Below are 27,209 nucleotides of genomic sequence, written 5' to 3' on the forward strand. Positions count from 1 at the left end.
CTAAGGTATTTTTTAATTCATTTTATTTATTTTTATTTGTCAGGAGAAAGAATGTGAGAATTTGCATTGAAAACCTCTCATGCCCTCTGTAAATGAATATGTACACACACACACACACACACACGTTTTTCTTTACATAGTCTTCTAGTTCTGGTCTAATTATGATGTTAAATTGATAAGTCCCTCAATTTAAGGAAATAAGCAAGCAGGAAATCATAAATAGTGGTGAAAATAGTAAAAAATAATGCTCTGCTCACCTCACCTTGGCTCGAATTAACTCGTTTTCCCCATTCTTAGAAATAAAAATATTCGATTCACTAAAATAGGCAAGACTCACAGGCAAACGAAGCACACTCAAAAACTACATAAAATGTAGAGGTGCCCTGCTGGGGCATTTTCTTTTTAGCATAGTTAGCAAAGTGATCAGAGGCTGTAAAAACATCAATTCCACTCCTCGCACAGAACGACAGATGATGTGTCCTTTCACTGGACCATGGGGAATTAATGGCCCTCCTGTGCCTTGAGAATTGATTGACCATGCCGCCTTCAGCAGAATGAAAGAGAGAGAGAGAGAGAGAGAGATAGAGAGAGAGAGAGGCAGAAAGGTAGGAAAAAGAGGATAGGGAAGTGAATAAAAAGTGAAGTGAAGTGAAGATAGTTGCAAAAAGAGAGCAGTTGCTGACTTTGTGACACCCCACTGGGAGCTGACAGACACAGAACCCGATGGTGTGTTTAACCTTCAAATATCGTTCGCTCATCTTCAGTGGTTTATCGCATTTCACACACATTTTGGAAAAAAGGAGCTTTTTTATTCATCAGACCTAGGCCATACTCCCAGGACAATGGGACCCAAATGGCCTCTCTATTCTTGACGAGACTGCTTGGAGGGCTCAGGCAGGATTGCATGAGGGATCAGAATAAGACTCCATTGTATGACATTCACAGATATCATGACATGAAGGGATATAGTCCTACGGCTGAGTGTTTCTCTTAAGAGCCATTCTAAGCCTTCTGCCATAGCAGGCTTTCAGCTTTTGACTTCAAATCGTCACCTTTGTGTGGAGAAATTATATATTCAAATTACCTTTGAGCTAGATTTTAAATAGATCTCTGGAGCAAGAGGTATGATTTAAAGGTGTGCAAAGAAAACATTTCAACTGTACGGGATTGATAAAGGTGGTGCACTGGGTCACACTGCTGTCTCACGGCTCCAGGCTTCTCAGGTAGAGTCTGGGTTCAGGTCTGCATGTTCTTCCCATTTGCACGGGTTTCCTCCTGGTTCTCCAGTTTCGTCCTAGAAACATGTCAGTAAGTGTATTAGAAACGCTAAATTGTTCTAGGTGTGAATTTGTGTGTGCTGTTTTGGACTGGCATCGTATCCTGAGTGTAATCCCACCTCATGTCCAGTGTCCCTGGGATGAACTCCAGGTCCATTACCCTGATCAGGAAGTTACTGATAATAAATTGTTAATGAAAGTGAGTGAGCGGTATGATATCCTCTACTTACTCACTTCAGGTCACATGGTTTGTCACATGGCTTATCATGGCATTAGAATAGAATCTTGAACTGATGTTTTTTTTCCTGTTTTCTTTTAATACTAACCATTTTAGTAAAATGCTAATTTTAAATATCTGTGACATTTCTGTCCAGTAGATGGGGCTATTTTGTGAAGCTATGATGTAAAGGTTCTTCTAAATGTAGCAGTAGATAGATAGATAGATAGATAGATAGATAGATAGATAGATAGATAGATAGATAGATAGATAGATATGTCTTGGATTATTGAGGATAGTGAATAGTGGTCTTGTTATACGTTTATCTAACAAGTCACTTCACAGATTGTGTGCATTTGGGATTTTTTGAAGATGGGAAATCATTACAATTGATCAGAATTGGAGGATAGTGTACATTGCATACATCGTGAGTGGGTACAAACTCTCCAGAGAGGTTTTTGTATCAGTCTTTACACAGCTACTACAACAGGAAGTGAGCATGGAAACTAATAGCAGTAACAGATTTACTTCCCTAATTAACCCTAGCTGGAAAATATATACATTATAGCGCTGGATGTTAACATGTACATTATACAATGCTAACCTCCATTATGTTGATGAAACACGGCTGATTATATTTCAGCAGCATGTACGTCTCTATAGGAAACCTCTGCTGGTAGAAACCTCTTACTGCTTATTATTCTTGATCAGCTAAAGCAGTGACAGGAGACAAGAGTGTGGGATGTCTAGGTGAGAGTAATCCGTGGAGAGACTGCATGGCGGGTTTAAGGACTCCTTAATGGCTGAAGCTTAAAGTGGGCAGCATTTGCAGGCAGAGCATATTCTCATGCCTTCTTAATGATACATGTGAGATCTTCTGGAAAGAAAGGGTTTATGCAGAGACTGAGATAAGTGCACACCATGCAAAAAAAATAAATCAAATCAAATGTGGGCTGTGGTGTATGCCCATTGCCTGGAAAACAGAATAAACATAGCTGGGGGTTATTTTCTTACAGAAAAAGCATCACTATTCAATAAACTGGTGATCCTTAAAATCATGTGTGTCTTGCATGTGTTTTTTTTTCCTTGACAAATGGCAGCAATCAGCAATCTCACTGTATTCCTGTCAGTATACAGTAGCTGTCTGGCGAGGCCCAAGTTGATGTGCAAAGGTGGTGCGATATAGAATAATGGCCTTAATTAATTATTATTAATCTATTTATCAACCCATACCTTTTGTCTAAATTTAGAGACCTACTCACTTCTTCCACCTGCTATCACTGTATTAATGGATTTTAACAGACTAATCCTTGTCAACTGAAAGGCCATCTGTAAAATTGAACTGTTTTACTCTGATATGCTGCATGCTGACTTCACTACTCATAACTGTGGCCACACTCTAGACTCAATATTCTCTACTGGTTTGTGTCCAAAAGTTTGTCCTTGGTTGTGTGTTTAGGGTTTCTGTGTGTTTTGGATGTGGCAGCTTGGTGGTTAAGGTGCTAAGCTACTGAGTTCAAAGCCCAGGACTGCCAAGCTGCCACTGCTGGGCCCCTGAGCAAGACCCCTAATTGCTCAGTTGTATGAGATAAAAAATTTACACCAAACAGGCATAACATTATGACCATTATTTTTACAAACCCTCTGTCAAATCCAAGTCAATACAGCAAACATCTTGAGACTGGACTCAATACCGACCGGCCAAATAACTGAAGCATTGATGTACCTTCAAAGCTTCACTCTAAACCTTCTCAGGTAAAAGATGCGTACTAAAGATACAAAAGATGTATCCAAGATGGTACCCACCCCAATCACACTCTAACATTTTTCCTTCTAAGAGTGAAAATTATTTGTAGAGTAAAAAAACAGCACTCTTTCAGTTTCGAGTCCTACATCAGGGCACTAACTAAAATTCCTTTTCATAATATTGCTCACCACATGAAGAACCCAGAAGGTGATGAAACTTTGGTCCATGCTTTTATCCCTACTTGACGTCTGCAGTTTCATTAGTTTTCTGGCTAAAAACCACACAGCAGTATATATATATATAAAAAAAAAACACACCGACTACTGCTTTCAGCATGGTTCCACTCTCCTCCTAATAATATAAAATGCCTTACATGGATTTGCAACATCTTACCTGTTTCTGAGCTCCTCCATCCTTACAACTTTGTACACGCTGTCAGATTTCCTGACACTGAGCTCCAAGCTGTTCCTTTAGCTTGTCCACTGAGGAAAGCAGATCAGTTAGAGCCCTAACACTTAACTTTCGGAAGACACGCCATGAATCTCTTGGGAAATGATCTTCTGAGATCTCTTAAACTTGAGCTGAACTTTTTTGTTGCTCCTCTAGTTTGCTTCATCTGTAATATGATCTTGGGTTTAAGAAAGGTGCTGTATAAATCGGAAATTTTCTCATTATTATACAAGCAGTCTTATTACCGGAACCCTATACCATATAACACGTCACCAGAACCCTGTATCTCGTACTGTATATGTTCACATTTCTTCATAGTGTTGGTTGACTGTGTAGCACATTTTCATTCTGGCAAAAATCATAGCATATGCCACATATGCACTATACGCAACTGTCCCTTTTTATACACAGAAATGATGGAAGCTGATTATCTAATTTTCGTCTTGTCCTTAAATGAAATTAAACTATAAAGTGTTGACACAATGCTGAGCAAAAACTTTTCAAAGTTGAAACTACTAATTAGTCAAAAAATTTCACTCGCTTTCCCCAAAGGTGAGAACCCTTTGGCCATGCAGGCTGGAAATGTACCAGGTCACATCACATAATATTCATTAAAGCAGAATATTTAATTCAAATGTATGTGGTGTTTTTCACAGCTATATGTGAATATGCCCCCTTTTGATAGACAAGTCAAGTTTAATAGGACTGTATATATTCAGTGGGGTCCAAAAGTCTAGTTCAAATCCCTCTATTTTGCATTTGTTCCTAACTGAACACAGCAGTTGTCATTACAATCGTTATTACTGAAACGTAGAAACTTTACAATATTTACCGAGTTTCAGAGATTTAATGTCAGTGTGCACTCAAACTAGCATGGACTCCACATGTTTGCTGTCTTGAGACGTGCTTTAATGGAGGAGATTTGGAGTGAGGAAAATCTGACCTTTTGCACAAAGCAGTCACACATTTGCTTACATTTAAATAGGGACCTAGATATAGTGAAGAATTCTGAATATAAAATATCGAAGATATTGCATATTTCTATACTTTGTTTTGAATAATTCAAGATAATGATTAAGATTAATAATATTCAACAATGAAGAAAATAATATTTCCATAAAATATGAAAATTATATATATATATATATATATATATATATATATATATATATATATATATATATATATATATATATATATATATATATATATTTGCTCAACCTCCAGAGAATGGAGAATGGAGTAGGTGAAAGAGGTGGGACTGTGAGCAGTTATAGTCATTGTGCTGCCACTGCACTCAGGTTGACAGAAGCAGCAGACTAGAACAGCTGTGGTTGTGCGGTACAGAACACTCATTTAGGGAATGATATGGCAGACAGGCTGGCATTTAAGCCATGGATAAAATGGCAGAGAGACGGCCATGGTCACGAAATTGGATGAAACTCAGCATGGCCAGGCGGGATGTTAAACCGAGTGTAACATCCTCAGTGGTCTAAAGCCAGGACCAAAGGGTTGAGGCAAGCTTTGCTTTATTGCAGAAGAGAAATACTGTCCAGACATTTGGAAATGAGATAGACCATCCAATTCAAAAAATAGCACAAATAGGCAAACAAAATCCAAAACATAGTCCAAAAAGTGTACAAACACGATAAGAGAATAAATAGAAATGACTGACAAGACTTTGGAAAGGGAGGCTGATCAGGAAGTCCTTCTATCATCTTTAGATGAAAGCAGAAACACATGATTGTGGGTGTTCCCAGAAGGAGGTGTGACAGGTGGATTTTCAGAAAATGAAGGGTTAGTGGTCATTGCTCTGGCGCCACTTCAGAGCCCCATCTGTGAAGTGCCATTCTCCTATTTTTCACCTGGCACAAAAGTGTCCACAGACGAGGACAGAATATGCCAGTCTCATTCCCCACTGCACTACAGTCCACATCAATCTGTACAAGCATATGAATAAATACCTCACAGGCAGACACTTTATTATGTGAAAAGACATTTACAAATCACGCTATGAAGGATTTAGCAGCAAATAGTATCAAATGACCAATTCTGTAACGCTGGAGATCGCGAACATAATCTGGGGTTTGTGATTGGATTATTTTGGGATTGTTTAGACATTCGAGCTGCGATCCATTTATTTGCCAGTTCACTTTGGCACTTAAATATGGACGCTGGCTTCTCTCGCTCTGAATGAGTCACATTAAACTAATGCTCTCAGAATCAACCTGGAGTTTACCCAGTGGAATCCAGGTTGAGAGAAGAATCAAGTTTTGTACTTTTGTATCTGAATATTCATATTAACAGGAACATTTTCATAAAAAGGTGTGAACGGCTTTCAGGAATGCTATCTGCACACATTCTCTGACCCAGTCATCTGAAGACTATACAATCTTCCGCAGAACAGATAGATATTTTGGAGAATTTTCAGAATACCCAGAGAAGGAATCTGTGTTTGCATATATTAAGTCCACCAGCTCGTGGATACAGCTGTTCCTCCTGGAGTGCTTGCGCCAACGAGTATCCACTTCTGCACAAGAGCGGCTCATTCGACCCTACGTAGCTCCTTTCTCTCTATTAAACCCTTCACTCATTCCGCCTACCACCATTTAACCACTTTCATTTCCTGCTCTTGTTCGAGGTTTTTTTCTTCTCACTAACGCAACTAATCATTCCCTATTGATATATATATATATCTTGGTGTCCAGCACCCTTTTTGCCAGATTGCACCAAAGAATTGCTTTGATGAGTTCATTTCTTCACCAGTTATCTTGATGTTACGACTGTAGTTGCTCTATTTAAAAGAAACAGGATTACTGATTACCATTTGACATACTTGAGGGTTTTCGCATCTGAACGGTCTGTTATGGTTTTTACAGGTTGCACAACTGCTTGCAGGTTTGACTATGTTAGGAAGTAGATCACACTTTTTTGTCTATTTTCAGCAACATTTGTGATATTGTGCACAAATAATTAAAAATTCCAAGGTTAGATTCTTAGTGAAATTCACATGCTCACTGTTGTTAACTAATTAGCCTAGCAATAATGCTTAAGTTAACTTACACTATTCTTCGAAATGACTCCGACTTCTTTTAAGCAAGATTTCACTTTCTGAAATCTATGAAATTATGTCACATGATTCTACTACACATGTGTTAAATGTATTAATTGAATATTATAGCTATAGTTTCCCTCGGCGCCGACATCCTCGAGAGATTTCAGAATGTAATTGGTTTGCCTTGATAGTATGCGACTTGATCAGGCTGTTTAAATTAAGTGTAATATAAACAGTTAATTAATTAATTTTTGTTTTGGTCAGGGGGTAATGATGGTTTAGTGGTTCTCATGTTTCCTCACATTACTGAGGTTGTGGGTTCGATTCCCATCTCCGCCCTTTGTGTAGTTTGTGTTTTCTCCAGTGCTTTGGGGTTTCCTCCCTCAGTCCAGAGATATGTGTTTTAGGCTGATTGGCGTCTCTAAATTGTTTGTAGTGTGAGAATGGGTGTGTGAGTGTGTGTGATGGGTTGGCACCCAGTCCGGAGTATCCCCCAGGTATAGACTCCAGCTTACCTGCAACTCTGTGTAGGGTAAGGATACGATGGATGGATAAGCATTGAAATCACATTTTTATAATAAACTTAAGATTTTTACATAAAATATATGCAATGTACACCGATCAGGCATAACATTAGGACCACTGACAGGTGAAGTGAATAAGACTGATGATCTCCTCATCATGGCACCTGTTAGTGGGTGGGATATATTAGGCAGCAAGTCAACATTTTGTCCTCAAAGTTGATGTGTTAGAAGCAGGAAAAATGGACAAGCGTAAGGATTTGAGCGAGTTTGATGAAGGACCAAATTGTGATGGCTAGACCACTGGATCAGAGCATCTCCAAAACTGCAGCTCTTGTGGGGTGTTCCCGGTCTGCAGTGGTCAGTATCTATCAAAAGTGGTCCAAGGATCATGGGTGGTCAAGACTCATTGATGCACGTGGGGAGCGAAGGCTGGCCCGTGTGATCCGATCCAACAGGCGAGCTACTGTTCCTCAAATTGTTGAAGAAGTTAATGCTGGTTCTGATAGAAAGGGTTCAGAATACACAGTGCAGGACGGGTCAGGGCTGTTTTGGCAGCAAAAGGGGGACCAACACAATATTAGACATAATGTTATGCCTGATCTGTGTATTTTCTTTAATGCGACATATTCCCCTTTTTTTCAGTATTAACTTTCTGATTTTATGTGTTAATGTTGAATTGTGTCTGATTCTGTTCTTGTGTTTTTACATTTGTTGTGATTTTGCTGAAGTTTTGCTCAATTGACTTTGGCTTCTTTAATGTTTGCTAGTGTGTGAAAGGTAATAAATCAGATATTCTATTTAAATATGTTTTTTTCGCAAAAGCATCATAAAATGAAGATGGTCCTAAGATGGGGGTAGTTTAGTGGTTAAGAAGGTCCACCAAGCTACCACTACTGGGACTGTGAGAAAAGCCCTTAACTCTCAATTGCTCAGTTGTATAAAATGATATAAATTGTAAGTCGCTCTGGATAAGGACATCTGCCAAATGCCAGAAATGTAAATGTCCTAACTGATAGATTGGGCAGAATGCTCATTCTAATATTTAGAGATGATGATTGTGCTTACTCAGGTCAGAACTTCCAAATAATGAATTCAGAGTCCATTAAATAAAAGTCATAGGTTTTATTGCTCTCTGTGTTAAACCTGCTGTAGTATGTTATGCTCGGTAGGGAAACGTCATCAGAGCATGCCCTCTCACAGATGGCAGAGGTGCTTTATAGAGCCAGTCGGTGTTCCTGATGGAGAAACAGCAGCACTGTGACATGCCACAGGGAGAAAGGACATTTTTTAGAAAATCTTCTTAAATGTATTGGGCAAAGGAAAATGAATAAAAACCCTGACAAAATGGGAAAAAGAAAACAAAGGATTTAAAATCCTCGTGTTAATAAAGTCACGTAAGCATAAAAATGTATTTTATTCAGGACTTGAAGGCAGTGCTTTAAATAATTTCACGTTAGCTTGAAAATAATTAGTCTTAAATTAATATAATACTGTATGTTCTGCCTAAAGCGAGCCCACAAATGCAAGAAAAAAAAATTTTCTTTCCATCCATACTCCAACTGTTTTCATATACAGATTGCGTTTTTATGTTAGAACTGTAGATTTTTAGTAGCAGTCTGACTTAACATGAGGTGATTACTCAACAACATGGAGATTTGTCATGCCAGGAAGAAAAAAAATATCAAGATGCTGAATAAACTGTCAGATATGTATTTCACGTATCTGTACAACAGGTTGATTTGTTGTCAGCAGCCAACCAGCATGTGAAAAACATTGCGGGGAAATAAAAATGTGTAAAATATGAGACGTGTAAAGATTTGTCCTATGTGCAAGCTGCATTACTTATATAAAAATATATATCGACCAGGCATAACATTATGACCACCTACTTAGTATTGTGTTGGTCCCACTTTTGCTGCCAAAACAGCCCTGACCCGTCCTGCACTGTGTATTCTGACCCCTTTCTATCAGAACCAGCATTAACTTCTTCAGCAGTTTGAGCAACAGTAGCTCGTCTGTTGGATCGGATCACACGGGTCAGCCTTCACTCCCCACGTGAATCAATGAGCCTTGACTACTCATGACCCTGTCGCCGGTTCACCACTGTTCCTTCCTTGGACAGTTTTGGAGATGCTCTGATCCAGTGGTCTAGCCATCACAATTTGGTCCTTGTTATTTACAGCTTGCACAACTGCACAACGTTTTGTGTTGCAAAATGCAGTTTTGGACAGGACAAGACCATTTCTGAGTGTTTATATAAAAGGTCTGACCTGCTTGAACAACCCTTTTTGGGGTAAAATCCCCTGTAGTCAGGTGACCATATTAAATATCATCAAATTTCTATTCAATGATGCTGTATACTACAAAATAGCATGGCTTTCACTAAATATTAAATGAATTTGTAAATAGGAGGTTTTAATGTGATTAAAAAGTGTGGACTTGTAGGCTAGAAACAATTTAGATTTATAAATGTAATAGTTTTCTGAACTAAATGTAAAAATACATTAAAAACACTTAAATGAATGAACATATAGGTGCACTATGATCTTATATTTTAATAGAAGTCATGGTTATTTTTGTGCACTTACACGTATTAGTACATAATTATATAAATATTAGCTGTCTACATCATATAACTTAATTGGAGGTTCTATTTATAACTAATTACAGGATGTAATTATGACTGGAATAGGTTATTTGCAATTGTATGATGAATGGAAAACAAGCAAAAGTTATGTGTATTGAGACAGTTTTTCCCCGTTTAAGCCACCAGTCAAAACTTTATTTCTGCCTCTAGTTATATATGTACAGGATTACTAGACTTGTTGGCAGTGGAGGCACCTCTATTCTATTAGTTAATACCTATTTAGATAGCATTGTGCCATACTATACTACAACACTGTTTGGATTTCTGAGAAGTAAACTGGAAAATTGTTCTTTGCTTTGCTGTTATGAACACGATCTCATTGTCAGTGACAGAAAAAGCTAATATCGATCCCAAAAGTAAACTTTCAATTTTAGGAAAGAGGTTCTATGGGTGTTTAATAGTTCTAGCTTTCTGAAAGGGTTCTACATGGGACACTTAAAAAAAAAAAACAAGATAAAAGGGACCATTTAGCTTATACATGGAGCTTAATTTTCTATTAATGTTAGCAACCACAGCTGAAAACGGAGATTGATCTGAAATCGATCGCTTGTCATGTGGAATTTTGGCGTTTTTCGGTAGTCACTCTAATCTTCACTTCCCTACATCAGTACTTTTTCAACATATCATCACAAAATTGACACCAATTGAAAGCTCGTAAAATTGTCTATCTGTCTTTTTACAATCTAACGTTCAAGCAAAACACACAACAAAGTTAATCGGCTAACAATAACCTGTAGAACGCATCGTGTTGACAATCGAGGTCACGGCCACTGAGCGTGATGGGTTGTTAAATGAATATTTAAAAGCGGTACGCAGATTTCTAATTAATATTTATGATTCAGTGTAAACAAAGGAGCTGATTGGATGTGCTTTTCAATGGCGCAGCGTTCGTCATTCCAACATCGAACATTCTCTCATGAAATTTGATCTGAAAATGTTTTTCTGAATTTAAGAAAATAATTATGAAAACTGCAATCTTGTTGCGTTATTTTGATATAAAGATCATGTTTTGGAACCAATGTTTACTGTTTCAGTGACCCATGTAAGGTCAAATCACGACCTCCGGACCTGATATCTTGAAAGAATGACTGTTTGTCCATAACGCTTGTCAAATCAACTTTGAAAATTCAAAGTGTGAAAATTCTTTGGTGGAAATCAATTAGTAAGTAATCTACAAATTATAAGAATAACATTATTCCTTTATTATTTCTACGTTGTGTTATTTTATGATGAATATGAAAGACTGCGGTGGTGCCAAACAGGCTGCTGTGAGTATTCAGAAATTGCAAATCTTCTGGGATTTTCACACCCACTAGTCTCTAGGGTTTACACATAATGTTAACTAAAATTCAGTGGCAGTTCTGCAGAGTAAAAGAGGTCAGGGAAAAAATGTCCAGACTGGTAAGAGTTGTCAGGAAGGCACCTCTTTATAATCGCGGTGAGCAGAAAAGCATCTCAGAACACAAACACATCACACTCTGAGGCGTGTGGATACAATAGCAGAAGACAACATTGGGTTTGACATCCTGTTAGCCAAGAACATCTGTGACGACAGTGGACAGAGGTACACCAAAACTGGATAAACATTGCCTGAAGCTATATTGCGTTACACAGTTAAATGCAGTCAACAAGATGATGGGGTGCAGTCAGCTGTGGTCTCTGATATGGTTTAATCAAATGTGTTGCCCAATCATACACATTTAGCAGGTCTTGTGAACTTTACATGTGAATAATCACACACTGTTAATTTACTTTTGCAGTTATGTTGGCGATGATGCATAATGGCCACGTGGCTATAGTTTAATGCAGAGCCACCTATCGTAGAGTTCTTATGGAGCAATCACACTTACATAATTCTAATCATTTATACATATTATTTCTTGCATAACATGGAACGTGGAAATGCAGGTCAACATGTAATCCCCTGAAGCGGCACAGTTGTACGTTCTCCATACATTTGCACATGTTCTTGCAATGCCAGTGAAACTGAATGGAATCCAACCATGTCATGTTGGGTTTCGGTGAGCCTTAGCACTTTGATTAAAACAAATGAATAAATGAATGAAACATATTTTTTGTTGTTTTTTTTTTTGACCATCCCAGGAGTTTTTACTTATTCAGAGTGACTGCTTTAACAGTGAACTACTATGAGCATGCGTTTTTTGACCGAGACTGCAAGACACTTCTGTACATCGCTCTGGATAAGGGCATCTGTAAATGTCGTAAATAGAAATGGAAATGCAAACTCAAGTGAATGTGACTTCTCCATGAAGGCACCACTATAGCCTGTCCCTTTCCTTGCGACTTGGGTAATATCCTCAAGGGTACATCAGAAGGGTCTATCTTTTAAAGGTAAAAGCTAAAGCTAGTCCTTGGAGTCCAGTTATGTACCTTAAATTATTTTTAATGGTACACTACATTCACATTGCCATGCAAATATGCACATTGTGGTACAAAAGATGTATCCTAGTGACAAGGAAAGGTACAGTTAAGTACTTTTTTTTTCTCTGAGTGTGAGACCAGAGACATCTAGAAGTAGAGAAAATACCGAAAATAGCCATGTGCACACAGTGTCATCTGTAATCTGGTAAATCAATCATCTATTACAGCTCATTTTTATTTTGTTATCTGTAAGCGCACGTTGTAATATATTCCGCACGCGCGTGGAGCAGGTCGCGCGTGTGAGCAGTCCACGTTCCCGTGATTGGCCAGCGTCTGCGGTCTGTCAAGCCGCGTGTGGGCGTGGTTTCCTCAGCTCCCGCTCCGAGAGAAACGAGAGAAGCACAGAGCTGCACTCTTGCACGCACGCACAGCGCTGCGAACCAGAGCATCGCTCCTCCGCCTCTTTCCCCTTACCCGACGAACGACGTGGTGGGACTGCGAAGTTGCTCTAAGGAGAGCCGGGATCGATCGCGACGCACACCTGGATAAGCGCGGAGGGAGCAGCGAAGGGACCAGAGCGCGTCGATTTGGAACGCGAACATCATGCTCGGCAAGCAGCACATGCTCTTCGCCCTGTACGGCATCTGCGGGATCCTGCTGAAAGGTAAACGCGCCTCCAACTTCTCTACGCCCGACAGCGGCTTGCTGTAATTACTGTTACTGTCTCGAGGAAGCTGGCTCAGCATCGCGCCGTGTTGGAGAAGTGTACAGGAATGCCGCACGCACGCAAGTACGCGCGCGCGCGCGCTCTTGCAGACACCCGCGCGCACGCATGTTTATGTACGAATAAGATCTAATTTGCTTTATCCGTGTATCCTATTGAAACCATCCTTATACGAATGCCCATCACTGAGCCCCTTTGAAGCCAAGGTGGAAACTCATTCAGTCTCAGCGTTTGCTTTGCACTGACTCATGGCTTGTATTCCTAGTCAGCGTATATTGATATTTCCAGCTCTGGAAAACTTTGCGTATTTGATGATTCGGGGTTAGTGAAGTTACCTTAGGGCTTTATGGAGGCTTTTGTGCCATCATTTCATTTCATTAATATGCGTCAAAACGCGTTAATTGTCTCAGGAAATGTAATCTGTTTTCAACTCAAACCATGATGAATTTTTTGTTCTCTTCTTTTATAAGGGTGTAGTTTTGGTTTTCCCCCCAGTGGTCAGAGTGCTTGAGTAAACTGATGCTCCTTCAAGACAAATGCAGAGATGGTGCGCAAATGTTGGACCCCCCTCAATGCCTCCACCCCCCCACCCACACACACACACACTACAGTTACACTGACGACTGGAATAGAAACTAGTTCCTATCGGTTATGGTATTTCCATCACTTGGGGTCGTAGTAGCATCAGCTGTATTTATTCATTTATTTATTTATTTTCTTTACCCAGCCGCACGACCTGTCGGTTTGGCGTAGCCTCTGTTTTTGACAGAGTAAGCACAAAATGAAAACAAACTAAAGCAGGCCAGCGTTAATAGCTGCTTAATGAAATCGGAATCAGCTAATGATCTAAACGATCTCGATTAGATGTGATCAAGTGAGTATTTTTTTTTTTTTATCCATAATGTATTGTGTTTTACATTACCTGACCTCAAATAACCCTTTTAAAAAAGAAAAGTATAACGACATCCTCTATTTGGGAAAAATATGACTTTAGAGATATCTGTCATTAGATGTGTTGAAGTTCCTTGCCTAAAAAGGTAACAGTATGTAGGATCCACAGCTTCAGCTGACCTCAGATGATCTTAGGTGGCCTTGTTGTCAGGGGACTAGCCACGCAAGATATTGTGTCAAGGGGCGTGGTCACAGGCGACATTGTTTTGAAGGGGCGTGGTCACGTCTCAAATCTGATTAAGGTAAAAAAAAAATCTGCATTGTGTTATAATAAAAAAAAGGGAGGGGGGGAGAAGAAGAAGTAGAAATGCTGAAACAGAAGAAATATGTGTAAGCAAACCAAATTTGTTTGCATGACCTTGATTCCCGACTACTTTATCTGGCAAATGATGAACAGGTTAAAATAAACAAAGGAAACAAAACAAAAACCAATTCGTATCTGATGTACCCGTCTTCTTATATATGGTCCAGTATCACTGCCTGAGATTAGCAGTGAGCTGTGATGATTAGTCAGTGTGCTTAAAAATGCATGCAATCAGCCTCATCTGTCATATCCTTCAAATGAGTGTAAATATGACCCCGCCGTCACAAACTGTTTACATATCAAACATCTCGGCTCAAGGCTCCGTCAGGCATCTGTGTGCTCAGGACACACGCTGCCGTGCATAAAGAGTGACTCATGTTTGCTAGTGCGAGTGGGAGATTTAGACAGAGAGGTACATGCACACGTGTGTGCATGTTTTCGGCATAATACCTGGAGCTGCGTGTTGACGCTCAGTTAGAGAAGAGGGGTCCATTAATAATCACAGATAATTAAGCACATTCCTCAAGGCAGCACTTTTAATGAGTTGTCTGTGTAGAGCGACGTATTGATCTCCCAGAGCCTTCTCACTGCCCGTAAATCAGCCTGTCTGCTCCTGCGAGTGAGAGCGGCCAACCGAGCCCGGTTGAATCCCAGCTTTCCCACAGCAACACAGACATACACATGTCGTTAGCACCAAAATGAGTCTTTTACAGGGAATGAGAATTTTGCAGCCTTGAATCATTTGAGTGCTGATTTGTAGTGGGTACTTGAGAGCTTCTGTCGCTTCATGGACCTCGTAGTTACATTCCACATATTTAAAAATGGAAGCCGCTAAATGTTATGAGTCTCCAAAAAGGGAAAGCCACACAGTCCAGTCCTGTGTCGAAGAATGGTAAACTATCTGCGTCGGTTAAAATTCGGCTTCATAACAGTGCCAGATATGACATGTACATCAGTTGAATTTCGTGCATCTATTCAAACGATGACCAAGCATTTCCTGTTTAATCTCAGTGCAGCACCTTGTGGCAGCAGCCAGCGAGGCTCAGCTGACTTTCATACATCCATTATTGATGCCACCTGTACAGACGGTCTTTCCTTTCTCTCTTAAAAAACTCAGGTCCAGGCAGACAGAGCTGAGAACCGCAGCCAGGGGCTGATGAGCGTCGCACTTATGGAGAGCATGTGGCAGGCACTCCCTCGTTCTGGGACTCGAGAATAGCTTAGATCCAAGTTTCCTTCACCGGCTTCATATTGACTGGGTCCAGTACCATGATGTACTGTCAGAATCATATTTGAATACAATTAAAAAACATTTTTTTTAAATAATATTGACATATTCACATTTGTGAAATGAAGGTGTGAATTTTCACCTTCTGTGACGGCAGGAACACATAATGTAGAGTCGTTGCTAACATTCATTGTCTTGATGAATATGAAATTATAGACTTGTTAATATTCAGAGATGATTAAAATGCACATTTTAAAAGCTTTAATGTGCTTTGTACATATTTAGATTTATGTGCATATCCTTTTTTTTTTTTTTTTTTACATGGCTCCTAACTCACAGATATGTGTGTGCAATTTATCCTGCAGTGTTGTGTAGTCCTGCCTCATGTCGGCTGTTTCAAGGATAGTCTCTGAATTCTCGCTTGCTGAAGCTCCGGACTAGCTTTTCTCATTCTGCATATCCACAGGGACAATATTATGGAAATGTGGAGCCAAATGCATCTGGTCATCCTGTCCTTCGAGCTACAGTAGATGACACTCAGCTATCGACAAGTAGAGCGAAGACAAATGCAAAGGCAGATGCGAGTTGAACAGCTTCTGGCTCTTTTAGGCGTGAGTGAGCGTGTGGGTGTGTTGGGAGGTAATAGCTTTTTCTTCATCGTTGCTCTTCTGTCTTTGTCATTCAGCAATTGTGTGTGTGTGTGTGTGTGTGTGCAGGTGAGCATCAGCACAGGTGAATGTGATCAGACAGGTGAGAAATGGAGAGGCACGTTGTGGCCTGACTGGGGCGAGCTTTTGTTTGGTGTTTATTTCTCAAGGAATAGCCTCTGTTTTCCTTCGAAAGCAATGAGACATAAGGGTGCATGGCCCCTCTCCCTGTGCACTCTCTATGTGTTTGCTTGGTTGATTAAACTGGATGGAGAACAGGATTACAGGTGAATATCCTCTCGCTTTTTACCTCTGTGAGTTTCAGAATGAATTCACAGGTACTGGTCTGTCTGTATCTTTCTCTCTTTTGTTCTTCCCTCTGTGTTTCTTTTCTTCCGTCGCTCTCTTCTGAGCATCTGGGTTTCTGAATCAAACCCCCACCCCACCCATAATGTGCCAGCGTAGCTGTGATCAGGCAGGATTTCCCATGATCAAAGGCCCTCTTTTGTTCTTCCAGGTGTTGGGGAAAGTTAAAACAGAAAGTAGGCGGAGGCATCATCGAGTCCTCTTCAAGAGAATTTTTCTTTTATATTCAACGTCAGTGTTCACTGTCATCAGCACTACCCACCATTCTCCCTCTTACAGTAATGTCCTGGACAGAGTCTGGCCTTTCGGTTTGATGTAGAATACTCCAAAGTGAAAAAGTGCATTTAGCATCATTTATAACTGATAAATTCTTGATGCTGTGATCATATCAGAGCTCTGGGCTGAAATGATCCGATAATGACAGCTTCACACATAAGTTTCCTGGAAAGGCATGTTTTCTGTATGATGCCATGTTTTCAGTAAATTCTCCTCTCAATATTATTCACGGTTCCCAGAATTTATTATTTATTATTTTGTCCAGTCCAGATATCCATGTGCTTTTCATTCTTTTCTTCAGTCCTGTCTTTGCTTCTGTCTAATCATTGGATTGTTTTCCTAATGTGTGTACCTGTACCTGTTCAGCCCTTAGAATTTAAGCCCTTAATATTTCCGCACTGTTGTCTCTGTTCTTGTTCATTCCGAGCCTGTGTTTCTTAATAATTTTCTTAATACCAATAATTGTTATAGATTGTTTTCTGATGGCCTAGTAATTGATCTAGACTATGAATTGTCTCCTGCTTAATCTAAACACATTAAAGTAAGATATATTGTGGTCTTTTCTTTTAAATTCTAGTGTTCATGGCACAGATTAGATCAGATGAGAAATCTGATAATCGTGCTGTGATTCAGACTAGTCTGAACCCTAATACTGACCCTCAGGATCAGATCAGTGTTAGCATAAATATTTGAGGTTAGATTTAAAGCAGTCATGTTGGGTGAGTGGCAGAGTGGTTGTGTTTTCGTATGAATGGTAGGTGATTTCGAATGATTGTTGTTTTGTGGTTTATCTGATTTTTTTCCGGTTGGTTCTGTAGCATCTGTGCAACCTGAGTGAAGTCATTGTTAAGAAAAATACCTTGGAGCAAAGTTTCTGCAGATTTATCACAACATCAAAAGTCTCAGGTCTGAAAGGGATATAAACCTCCCACAAACATGTCTGAGTCTTTACATCAGCATATTGAAGGACAAGGTCTTTCGTCTAGAGCCCTGAATAGAAGCCATTCCTTTTCATGTCTTATAGTCATTATTGAGACAGAGTTTTTCAGGCATTTTATAAGTCATAGCTTTTCAAAGAGACGAAACAAAAACAATATTAGACATAGCCAGAGGATGTGACCCTGGGAAAATTAAATCAAAATAAAGACCTTGAGCACTGGACCCGAAAGAGAGCAGCTATGTTCCAGAAGATGTTGTTGTAGATTTGGTTGTTTTTAATGATGATTTCATGGAGAATTAGTGATCTTCTCTTGCAAATGATCTCCTCTTTTTTTATTCCTCCATGATCTTTCAGAAAATGGCAATACCTGCTGCAGGGGCTTGTGGCGGGATTGGGCAATCAATCACGTTTATTGACGAAGCCAGATGAAAGCAGGCGTGCGATGGAAACAAATGTCCACGGCAGAGAGGGTCAGTAAATCAAACGGCCTGAAATAACAGCCTCCGGCTCACCTACACCTTGGATTACCTATAGAAATCTGTTAGCCTCTGCCATCGACCATCACTCCCTCTGTAGCAGCCAGCTTTTCTTCCACGCCTAGACAGTGACACATTGTTTAAAGCTGGACACATAAAGGAGCGAGACAATTAAGCTTTCTGCTTCACAAGCCCAATATTGCTGCCAGCTAATGTGAGGCTTAATGACATTCGGAGTCACACTGAGGACATCATTAAATGGCAGTGCGATAAACAGACCTAAATTCTCCGTCACACGCTGGTGGATGGATGAATCAAACGGACAGACTTGTGTAAATAATGACAAAGCTACTCATGGGTACACACTGCACACTTTCAGCAGATTTTTGTCTGTTCTGTCTTATTAGTTTTTTGCATCAGTATATTACCTCGGAGCTGGTGATATCAGCGTAGCATGCAGCATGGTGTTGAAGCGCACCATTTTCCACTCTTCCTCTATCTCTCTGTGTCGCATGTGCTGTGGGCAGTCAGGGTTTCCTAAGGCCATCTGCCTCTGCTAGATGGAATTTAACACCTGCAACTACAGCAAACAATCAATTAATCAGAAGCTACAGGGACCGTGCACCTGCCGAAGTGTGCGTGCACACACACACACACACACACACACACACACACAATGTCTTGATCAGAGTTTTCTACTGTTATATAGAGTTAAGTGTTCCTACTTAATTAACATTTCATTGACAAGGGATATGTGTTTTTCTTACACAAACACTTGTACACAAACTACAAAATTAGAAACCTCCCTCAAGCATAACTAATGTGTTACTTTGCACACTTGTAGAGTATTTTAACTCCTAAATCTAAATAAATACATGAATAAACTACATGCGAGTGTCGTTGTCCTCTTCTAAAAAGAGACAAAGAGCAAATTCATTTTTGTTTTGTTTTTTTTATATTATCATCAGCAGAGTATCAAGAAAGAAATTAATCTTTAAGTCTTTTGGGGAGAATGGTGAATAAATGCAGAAATAAGCTACACTATATTGCCAAAAGTTTTGGGACGTCTGCCTTCACATGCACATGAATGTAATATGGAGTTGTCCCACCCTTTGCAGCTATAACAGCTTCAACTCTTCTGGGAAGGCTTTCCACAAGGTTTAGGAGTGTGTTTATGTTTAGGAATTTTTGACCGTTCCTCTAGAAGTGCATTTGTGAGGTCAGGCACTGATGTTGGACGAGAAGGTCTGGCTCACAGTCTCCGCTCTAATTCATCCCAAAGGTGTTCTATGGGGTTGAGGTCAGGACTCTGTGCAGGACAGTCAAGTTCCTCCACACCAAACTCACTCATCCATGTCTTTATGGACCTTGCTTTGTGCACTGGTGTGCAGTCATGTTGGAACAGGAAGGGGTCATCCCCAAACTGTTCCCACAAAGTTGGGAGCATGAAAACCTCTGAAAAACAACACCTGAATTCAGTGATTTGGAGGAGTGTCCCAAAACGTTTGGCAATATAGTGTATGAATACAATGAAATACTAGGAATAGGAATGGGTTTATGGATGTATGTAAGTGGTCAAAGTGTTTGGCATTTTTTTATGAAGCCACAGGCCATTTTCCAAAAATGGACAAGTCAGTTATCAGTCAGTTTCAGTAAACAGTATTATTCAGAGCCCTAATTCCATCAAGATGACTAGTCTAGCTAATGATCTAACATTAACTTAAATGCCAATAGTGGTGTAGTGTCACTAGCATGCGGTCTATATTTGATTTATTCTCAGTTTAGGGCACTGTTTAGGTTAGGGAACTATTCAGTGAGTCTCTTGCTTTGTGTTCACACTTTACTTGCTCTCTTGGCTGTGATATGTCACCATCTCAGTGTCAACAGTGCTGATGTTCAACTGCGATATGCCATTGTAGGTGTCCAAACTGACATTTTGCTGCATTTTTACAGTTTTGTGAATCGGAAAAAATCAAACAGGACACAGATTTTGTGCCATTTTCAGAAGACATCACTTTACCTGCTGACATGTGTAGTGTTTGTAGAAACTCACAGAACATGTGATATTAACAACAATAGACCGATCAACATTATGACCACCTGTCTAATATTGTGTTGGTCCCCCTTTTGCTGCCAAAACAGCCCTGACCCGTCCTGCACTGTGAATTCCGACCCCTTTCTATCACAACCAGCATTAACTTCAGCAATCTGAGCAACAGTAGCTCGTCTGTTGGATCGGATCACACGGTCCAGCCTTCTCTCCCCATGTGTATCAGTGAGCCTTGACCGTCCATGACCCTGTCACCGGTTCACCACTGTTCCTTCCTTGGACCACTTTTGATAGATACTGACCACTGCAGACCGGGAACACCCCACAAGAGCTGCAGTTTTGAAGATGCTCTGATCCAGTGGTCTAGCCATTACAATTTGGCCCTTCGTCAATCTCGGTCAAATCCTTACTCTTGTCCATTTTTCCTGCTTCTAACATCAACTTTGAGGACAAAATGTTGACTTGCTGCCTAATATATCCCACCCACTAACATGATGAGGAGATACTCAGTCTTATTCACTGTGGTCATAATGTTATGCCTAATCGGTGTATAACACATAAATATATTAAGGTTATTAATATTTGTAACCTTAACCTGAATATTGCCAATCTCTTAGACAAAGTATTAGCAATAAGCCTTTAGAAAGAGGAACTTTTGTAAACAATATATAAGCCATGCTTCCCTGCACAAACACAGGCCTTTATTATGTGACATGTAATACTATTCATGTTCTAATGGCAAGCTTAAATGGATCATGATTAAAGCTACAAAATAACCTGCTGATCTACAGCAACCGATATAACAACAAAACAAAACAGACTACACCATGTTAGGAGTTGTAAGGCATTTTCCGAGATTATAGCATCATAATTATTTCAAAAGGACTCTGCATATTTCTCTAAACACCTTGAAAGAATCTTGAGAGACAGTGGAATTAAACTTTAAGTAAACTAAAATGAACCTAGCTTCCAGTTAAATATCTGGCTACAAAAGCCAGATAGCATACTGCAAAAGAAACTATTAAATTATTAAACACATACCCAGTACACGACCAAACTAGCAATCAATCACAGACGTATATTCAGCCAGCTTTGACATATCCTGCTTAGCTTCCTGCTTTGCTAATTTCCCAGTGAAGTGCAGCACTAGAAATACAATGTAGAGAAGAAAAAATACACTACACACAGCCATGACCCAATTCAAGTGATTTTAAACACAGTAAGCTCTTCATCTTCATCTTCATCTCACCATCCCGAGAGCCGTGTAAGAATCCGTGGTGTAAAAGGCAATAAATACATAATGGCTCAGTTAGTTATTGATCATTGTTGATCCCAGCATTTTCATAAAATAAGGAATCTTTTTATTCCCTATTGAAGATATTTTGATTAAAATATTTTCAGATATCCATGAGGAACTATGGTGGGCTGCTTCGAGTTTGATTCGGGGAGTGAAATGGTATATGCAAAGAAAAAAAAACAAAAAGAAAGAGACGGAGGGAGAAAAAGAGAGAGAGAGACTCATGTATTTATAACGGTTATGTCAAACTCAAGGCCTGTGGGCCAAACATGGCTTTCTCCTTCATTTTATTCAGTCTGCAGAAAATTGCAAAGAAAAATACGGACAGCTTGTAGTAATCACCGTGTTCATACAAGGCCTATGTCTAGAAATCACACCAGATCCATAGTGTAGCAAGCACCTGTGCTCCCTCCACACGTGTCACTGTATTGCACACGAAAGCTCATATCACATCACTGAAATGCTGGCTAAAATGAACGCCTGTCTGCTGTGCTTAATGTAAGTCAGACTCATGCCTAGAAATGATTGAGAGGGTTTTTCAGTGAATCCTGAAATGTATCACCCAGTGTAGATACACTATATTGCCAAAAGTATTCGCTCACCTGCCTTGACTCGCATATGAACTTAAGTGACATCCCATTCCTAATCCATAGGGTTCAATATGATGTCGGTCCACCCTTTGCAGCTATAACAGCTTCAACTCTTCTGGGAAGGCTGTCCACAAGGTTTAGGAGTGTGTTTATGGGAATTTTTGACCATTCTTCCAGAAGCGCATTTGTGAGGTCACACACTGATGTTGGACGAGAAGGCCTGGCTCACAGTCTCCGCTATAATTCATCCCAAAGGTGTTCTATTGGGTTGAGGTCAGCACTCTGTGCAGGCCAGTCAAGTTCATCCACACCAGACTCTGTCATCCATGTCTTTATGGACCTTGCTTTGGTCACTGGTGCACAGTCATGTTGGAAGAGGAAGGGGCCAGCTCCAAACTGTTCCCACAAATTTGGGAGCATGGAATTGTCCAAAATGTCTTGGTATGCTGAAGCATTCAGAGTTCCTTTCACTGGAACTAAGGGGCCAAGCCCAGCTCCTGAAAAACAACCCCACACCATAATCTCCCCTCCACCAAACGTTACACTTGGCACAATGCAGTCAGACAAGTACCGTTCTCCTGGCAACCGCCAAACCCAGACTCGTCCATCAGATTGCCAGATGGAGAAGCGCGATTCGTCACTCCAGAGAACGCGTCTCCACTGCTCTAGAGTCCAGTGGCGGCGTGCTTTACACCACTGCATCAGACGCTTTGCATTGCACTTGGTGATGTATGGCTTGGATGCAGCTGCTCGGCCATGGAAACCCATTCCATGAAGCTCTCTGCGCACTGTTCTTGAGCTAATCTGAAGGCCACATGAAGTTTGGAGGTCTGTAGCGATTGACTCTGCAGAAAGTTGGTGACCTCTTCGCACTATGCGCCTCAGCATCCGCTGACCCCGCTCCGTCAGTTTACGTGGCCTACCACTTCGTGGCTGAGTTGCTGTCGTTCCCAAACACTTCCACGTTCTTATAATACAGCTGACAGTTGACTGTGGAATATTTAGGAGCAAGGAAATTTCACGACTGGATTTGTTGCACAGGTGGCATCCTATCACAGTTCCACGCTGGAATTCACTGAGCTCCTGAGAGCGACCCATTCTTTCACAAATGTTTGTAAAAACAGTCTGCATGCCTAGGTGCTTGATTTTATACACCTGTGGCCATGGAAGTGATTGGAACACCTGATTCTGATTATTTGGATGGGTGAGCGAATACTTTTGGCAATATAGTGTATATGTTTCAAATATGTTAAAAATGTAGTTGGACTACGAAAAATAAGCGACTGAGAACATGCGTATTCTTAGCATGCATGCTTTTCAAAATTCTCTTTCTTATCATAATACACTAAAAAAAATTTCCAGTTGGTGAAACTTAGAAACTTAAAAATGTGAATAAACTCAACTTGAAGATAAGCATTACGGTGGCTGAGAAGTGCAAAAACAAAATAACAAATTCGCAAACACAATGACGATTCAGACAAACTGGAAAAGTTGGGTATAGTTTGCGAATGGAATTCTTCCCTCTGATTGGACGCTATCAGTATATCCAAAATCCAGTGGCGGGCCATGCATTTCACACCTTCACTGGTGTCCTTCCTGAATTAATCCACCTCTATACCCTCATTATGACGTCACCATGGGTGTCGCTAGGCCATTTTCTACTCAGCCCTCCTAACATTCTGCGATTCTCCATAAACTGTACACAAATTGGTGATCACCTCAGTCCCCTTTAAATTTCATATGAAAACGGCGGCAGACTTCGGCTCCTCCCCATCTTTCAGCGTGTTCTTCAATCCGCAGACTGCGGCGTTCCAGAGCGAGGATCAGAGGACGAATGTGTGTATGTGTGTGTGTGTGTGTGTGATCAGGGACTCGTATTTGGCTTGTTCAGTACTCATGTTAGACACATCTATGCAATACAGTGGAATGCTGCAATAAGTTTAACATCCTACCCTGTTAGTCAAACCTTTATTTTATTTATTTATTATTATTATTTTTATACCCTCATTGGGGGCTGAGCCCCCCTTAAATAAAAATCCTAGAATCGCCCCGGACGCCACGGCAATAGATACTAATCAAACGTTAAATAACAAAGTAATAAATAAATTAGTCTACAGTATTTCACACCTCACAAGGAATAGTCCATTTTATTACGGTTACTTTTCTCAAAAAAGACATTCTTGATGCCGTATGCAGCAAACTGCAATCTCCAGAGGACGCAGCATCTGAAATGAGACGCAGTGAATATAGAAACAATGTATATGGGCGGGTCGCTGCCTCTGACTACTCCAATTATCCAATCAAAGGACGGGAAATTGCTGATGTAATCGAATCGTATGCCTGCTAGATGGCCCCAGTGATGCCAACTCGAAATCTGATTGGTTAATATAACATTTTCATTGCCACTAATATTAAGCTATGGGAGCCTGCCCTATTGATTCTGAAGGCCTTAAGGCAGATTTCTTTCACTCTGGCGACACATGATGTCATCCACTGGCTGAAATATGATTGGATAAATATTCTTATCATAAATATACACTACTGGAAGCAGTGCAACCGAGAGAAAAGCTATGAAATGTAGAGAATAGACTATTGGGAATAATTTAATACACATTCATGGAAAAATATATATATATTAAAATGCAAGTCAGTGATACAGATTACTGCTGATTAGGCCAGCAGAGAAGGCCTTGCTGGCCCTGACGGTCCACCACTGCCAAAATCACGCCATATGATAACGTCCTTCCTCAGAGTAGCGCTAGATGTATTCCATTTTCTTATAAAATATAAATATATATGTTTGCTATTTTCCTTAAAAGATTTAACGTTGGAAAAAGTGGTTTAAAGTGAAGGCAGAACTCCACACATGTACAAGAAATAAAGTTAGATACACAATTTCCTACTTCCTGTATATCCTGAGTGACAGATGTCTCGTCCAATCAGAGGGAAGAATTCCATTCGCAAACTAAACCTACCTCTTCCGCTTTGTCTGAATTGTCCTTGTGTTTATGGATTTGTTATTGTGTTTTGCACTTCTCAGCCACCGTAAAGCATAGAAGAAGATAAACTTATTTTCAGATTCCTTATTCATCAGCATCCCCAAAGCAGAGACTAGTAAATAATTAGTTTATACAACTTTTAATTTATTAATTTAAATAAATCAGTCAGTCCAAAAATCAATCAGTCTAATAAATGTCATCGGCTGCTATTACGTCCAAGTGACTACGTTCTCTTTACTTTTCTTCTTCCTTACTCTCATATGAAAATAAAAAATGAATCACTTTCATTTATTGCCCTACTAAGGCTCATAAAACTACTGATGTGGCCCGGGCAGAATTTAACACCCTGTTTATAAACATTTATAATGCTGAAGAGCAGCTGACGATAAGACGAGTAGACGTAATGTTGAAAACTCCTGTATGCTGCTGTGTTGTTAAGACGCCCCCACCCTCACCCCCAAAACCATCTGCCTCACGTTTCCATAACACTGATCCATCAAACACTCCACAGCATGTAAACGGGCCCAACTGCAAGCTTTATGTATTGATTAAATGCTAAGAAAAGGCTGTTTTGTGTCTTTCAAAAAAAAAGGCCAGAGCTTCTCTGTGTTACTAAGATAAAAAACCACAAAGATTTATTTATTTCAGAGGACAAAGCTCAGGGTTATGCTGCATATCAGGTACATAACTCTCCAGCTTATTAGGAGTGCAACACATTTACTCAAAAAGCAAAAACAAAGCCCCTTTTCTGAATATGGAGCCAAATGAAAAAGAAAAAGTAGGATCTGATCACTTAATCTTTTTCTTTCTTATTTGATCTAATTAAAAAAAAAAAACAAGCAATAATAATAATAATAATAATAATAATAATAATAATAATAATAATAGTAATAATAATAATAATAATAATAATTATTATTATTTATTAATTTCTATCTATCTATCTATCTATCTATCTATCTATCTATCTATCTATTGATTCTGAAGGCCTTAAGGCAGATTGGGATCCAGTCTGAGTAGTCAGGATAAGAAATCAGTTTGCTGTTTGCTGGGGAAAAATTATGCGCCATATCCAGCCGTGGGAAAAAAGAAGAAAATCCTGGACACAAATCACAGCATTTAAGTAGCAAGCTAATTAACTAACTAACTAAATGAATGAATGAATGAATCAATCAATCACAAGAAGCCAGACAAACGAAACAGACTGACTGTAAATAGACAGACTGTATTAAAAACCCACACCGTTTATAATACACATGTTTTTATTTTTTGGAGGTTTTTTTTTTTAATTATTTGGTTATATAACTATAATGTTAAATGAAAGAAGAAAAAAAAAAAGATCCACATGGACCTTAGTGCCATTTTACTCTCCAAATCAAATAAACAGAGCAGTCAGAAGCGGTGTGTCAGAAATAGTCTCTTTGCTAGAATTGCTTTGTATTTGATTAGTAATAGAAGTATAAAATCTGTAGGCCAAAAAAAAAAAAAAACCCCTTTGTGAATGATGTGGTACATCTTAATGAAGACTGAATCATCTGGCAGTATATTGCAGGCCGTTTTCCTGAGACCCTGGGTGCACGTCATTTCTGTCATCTGTGAGACACTTCTCAAGCACTCCTAAATACTCTCCTGCTCACAAGTTCTCTTACAGCTAAAGGTTTCTTTCTGTACTGCTCTTATAATCCTGAGTGAATTTTTTTTGCCACTTAAGAGTGGCTTCATGCACACCGGGCTCAGATTGTACACTATATTGCCAAAAGTATTCGCTCACCTGCCTTGACTCGCATATGAACTTAAGTGACATCCCATTCCTAATCCATAGGGTTCAATATGACGTCGGTCCACCCTTTGCAGCTATAACAGCTTCAACTCTTCTGGGAAGGCTGTCCACAAGGTTTAGGAGTGTGTTTATGGGAATTTTTGACCATTCTTCCAGAAGCGCATTTGTGAGGTCACACACTGATGTTGAAGTTCCTCCACACCAGACTCTGTCATCCATGTCTTTATGGACCTTGCTTTGTGCACTGGTGCACAGTCATGTTGGAAGAGGAAGGGGCCAGCT

The 27,209-nt window shown here is 39.8% G+C and overlaps 1 protein-coding gene across 3 annotated transcripts in view; it reads left to right on the plus strand.

Moving 5' to 3' along the window:
- Positions 1-12,676: 12,676 nt before the first annotated feature.
- Positions 12,677-27,209, plus strand: part of cadm2a (cell adhesion molecule 2a) — a 357,471-nt gene continuing 342,938 nt past the window's right edge. For 2 of the 3 annotated variants that reach the window (XM_058411807.1, XM_058411808.1), the window contains exon 1: positions 12,678-12,963. In XM_058411807.1, the coding sequence (XP_058267790.1) occupies positions 12,903-12,963 (61 nt within the window). In that variant the 5' untranslated portion in view covers positions 12,678-12,902. Of the gene's footprint in view, positions 12,964-27,209 lie in introns of all 3 variants that reach the window. The other variant, XM_058411809.1, reaches the window with a different exon arrangement.

This window comes from Hemibagrus wyckioides, linkage group LG16 (assembly GCF_019097595.1).
Source record: "Hemibagrus wyckioides isolate EC202008001 linkage group LG16, SWU_Hwy_1.0, whole genome shotgun sequence".
Classification (NCBI taxonomy): Eukaryota; Metazoa; Chordata; class Actinopteri; order Siluriformes; family Bagridae; genus Hemibagrus; species Hemibagrus wyckioides.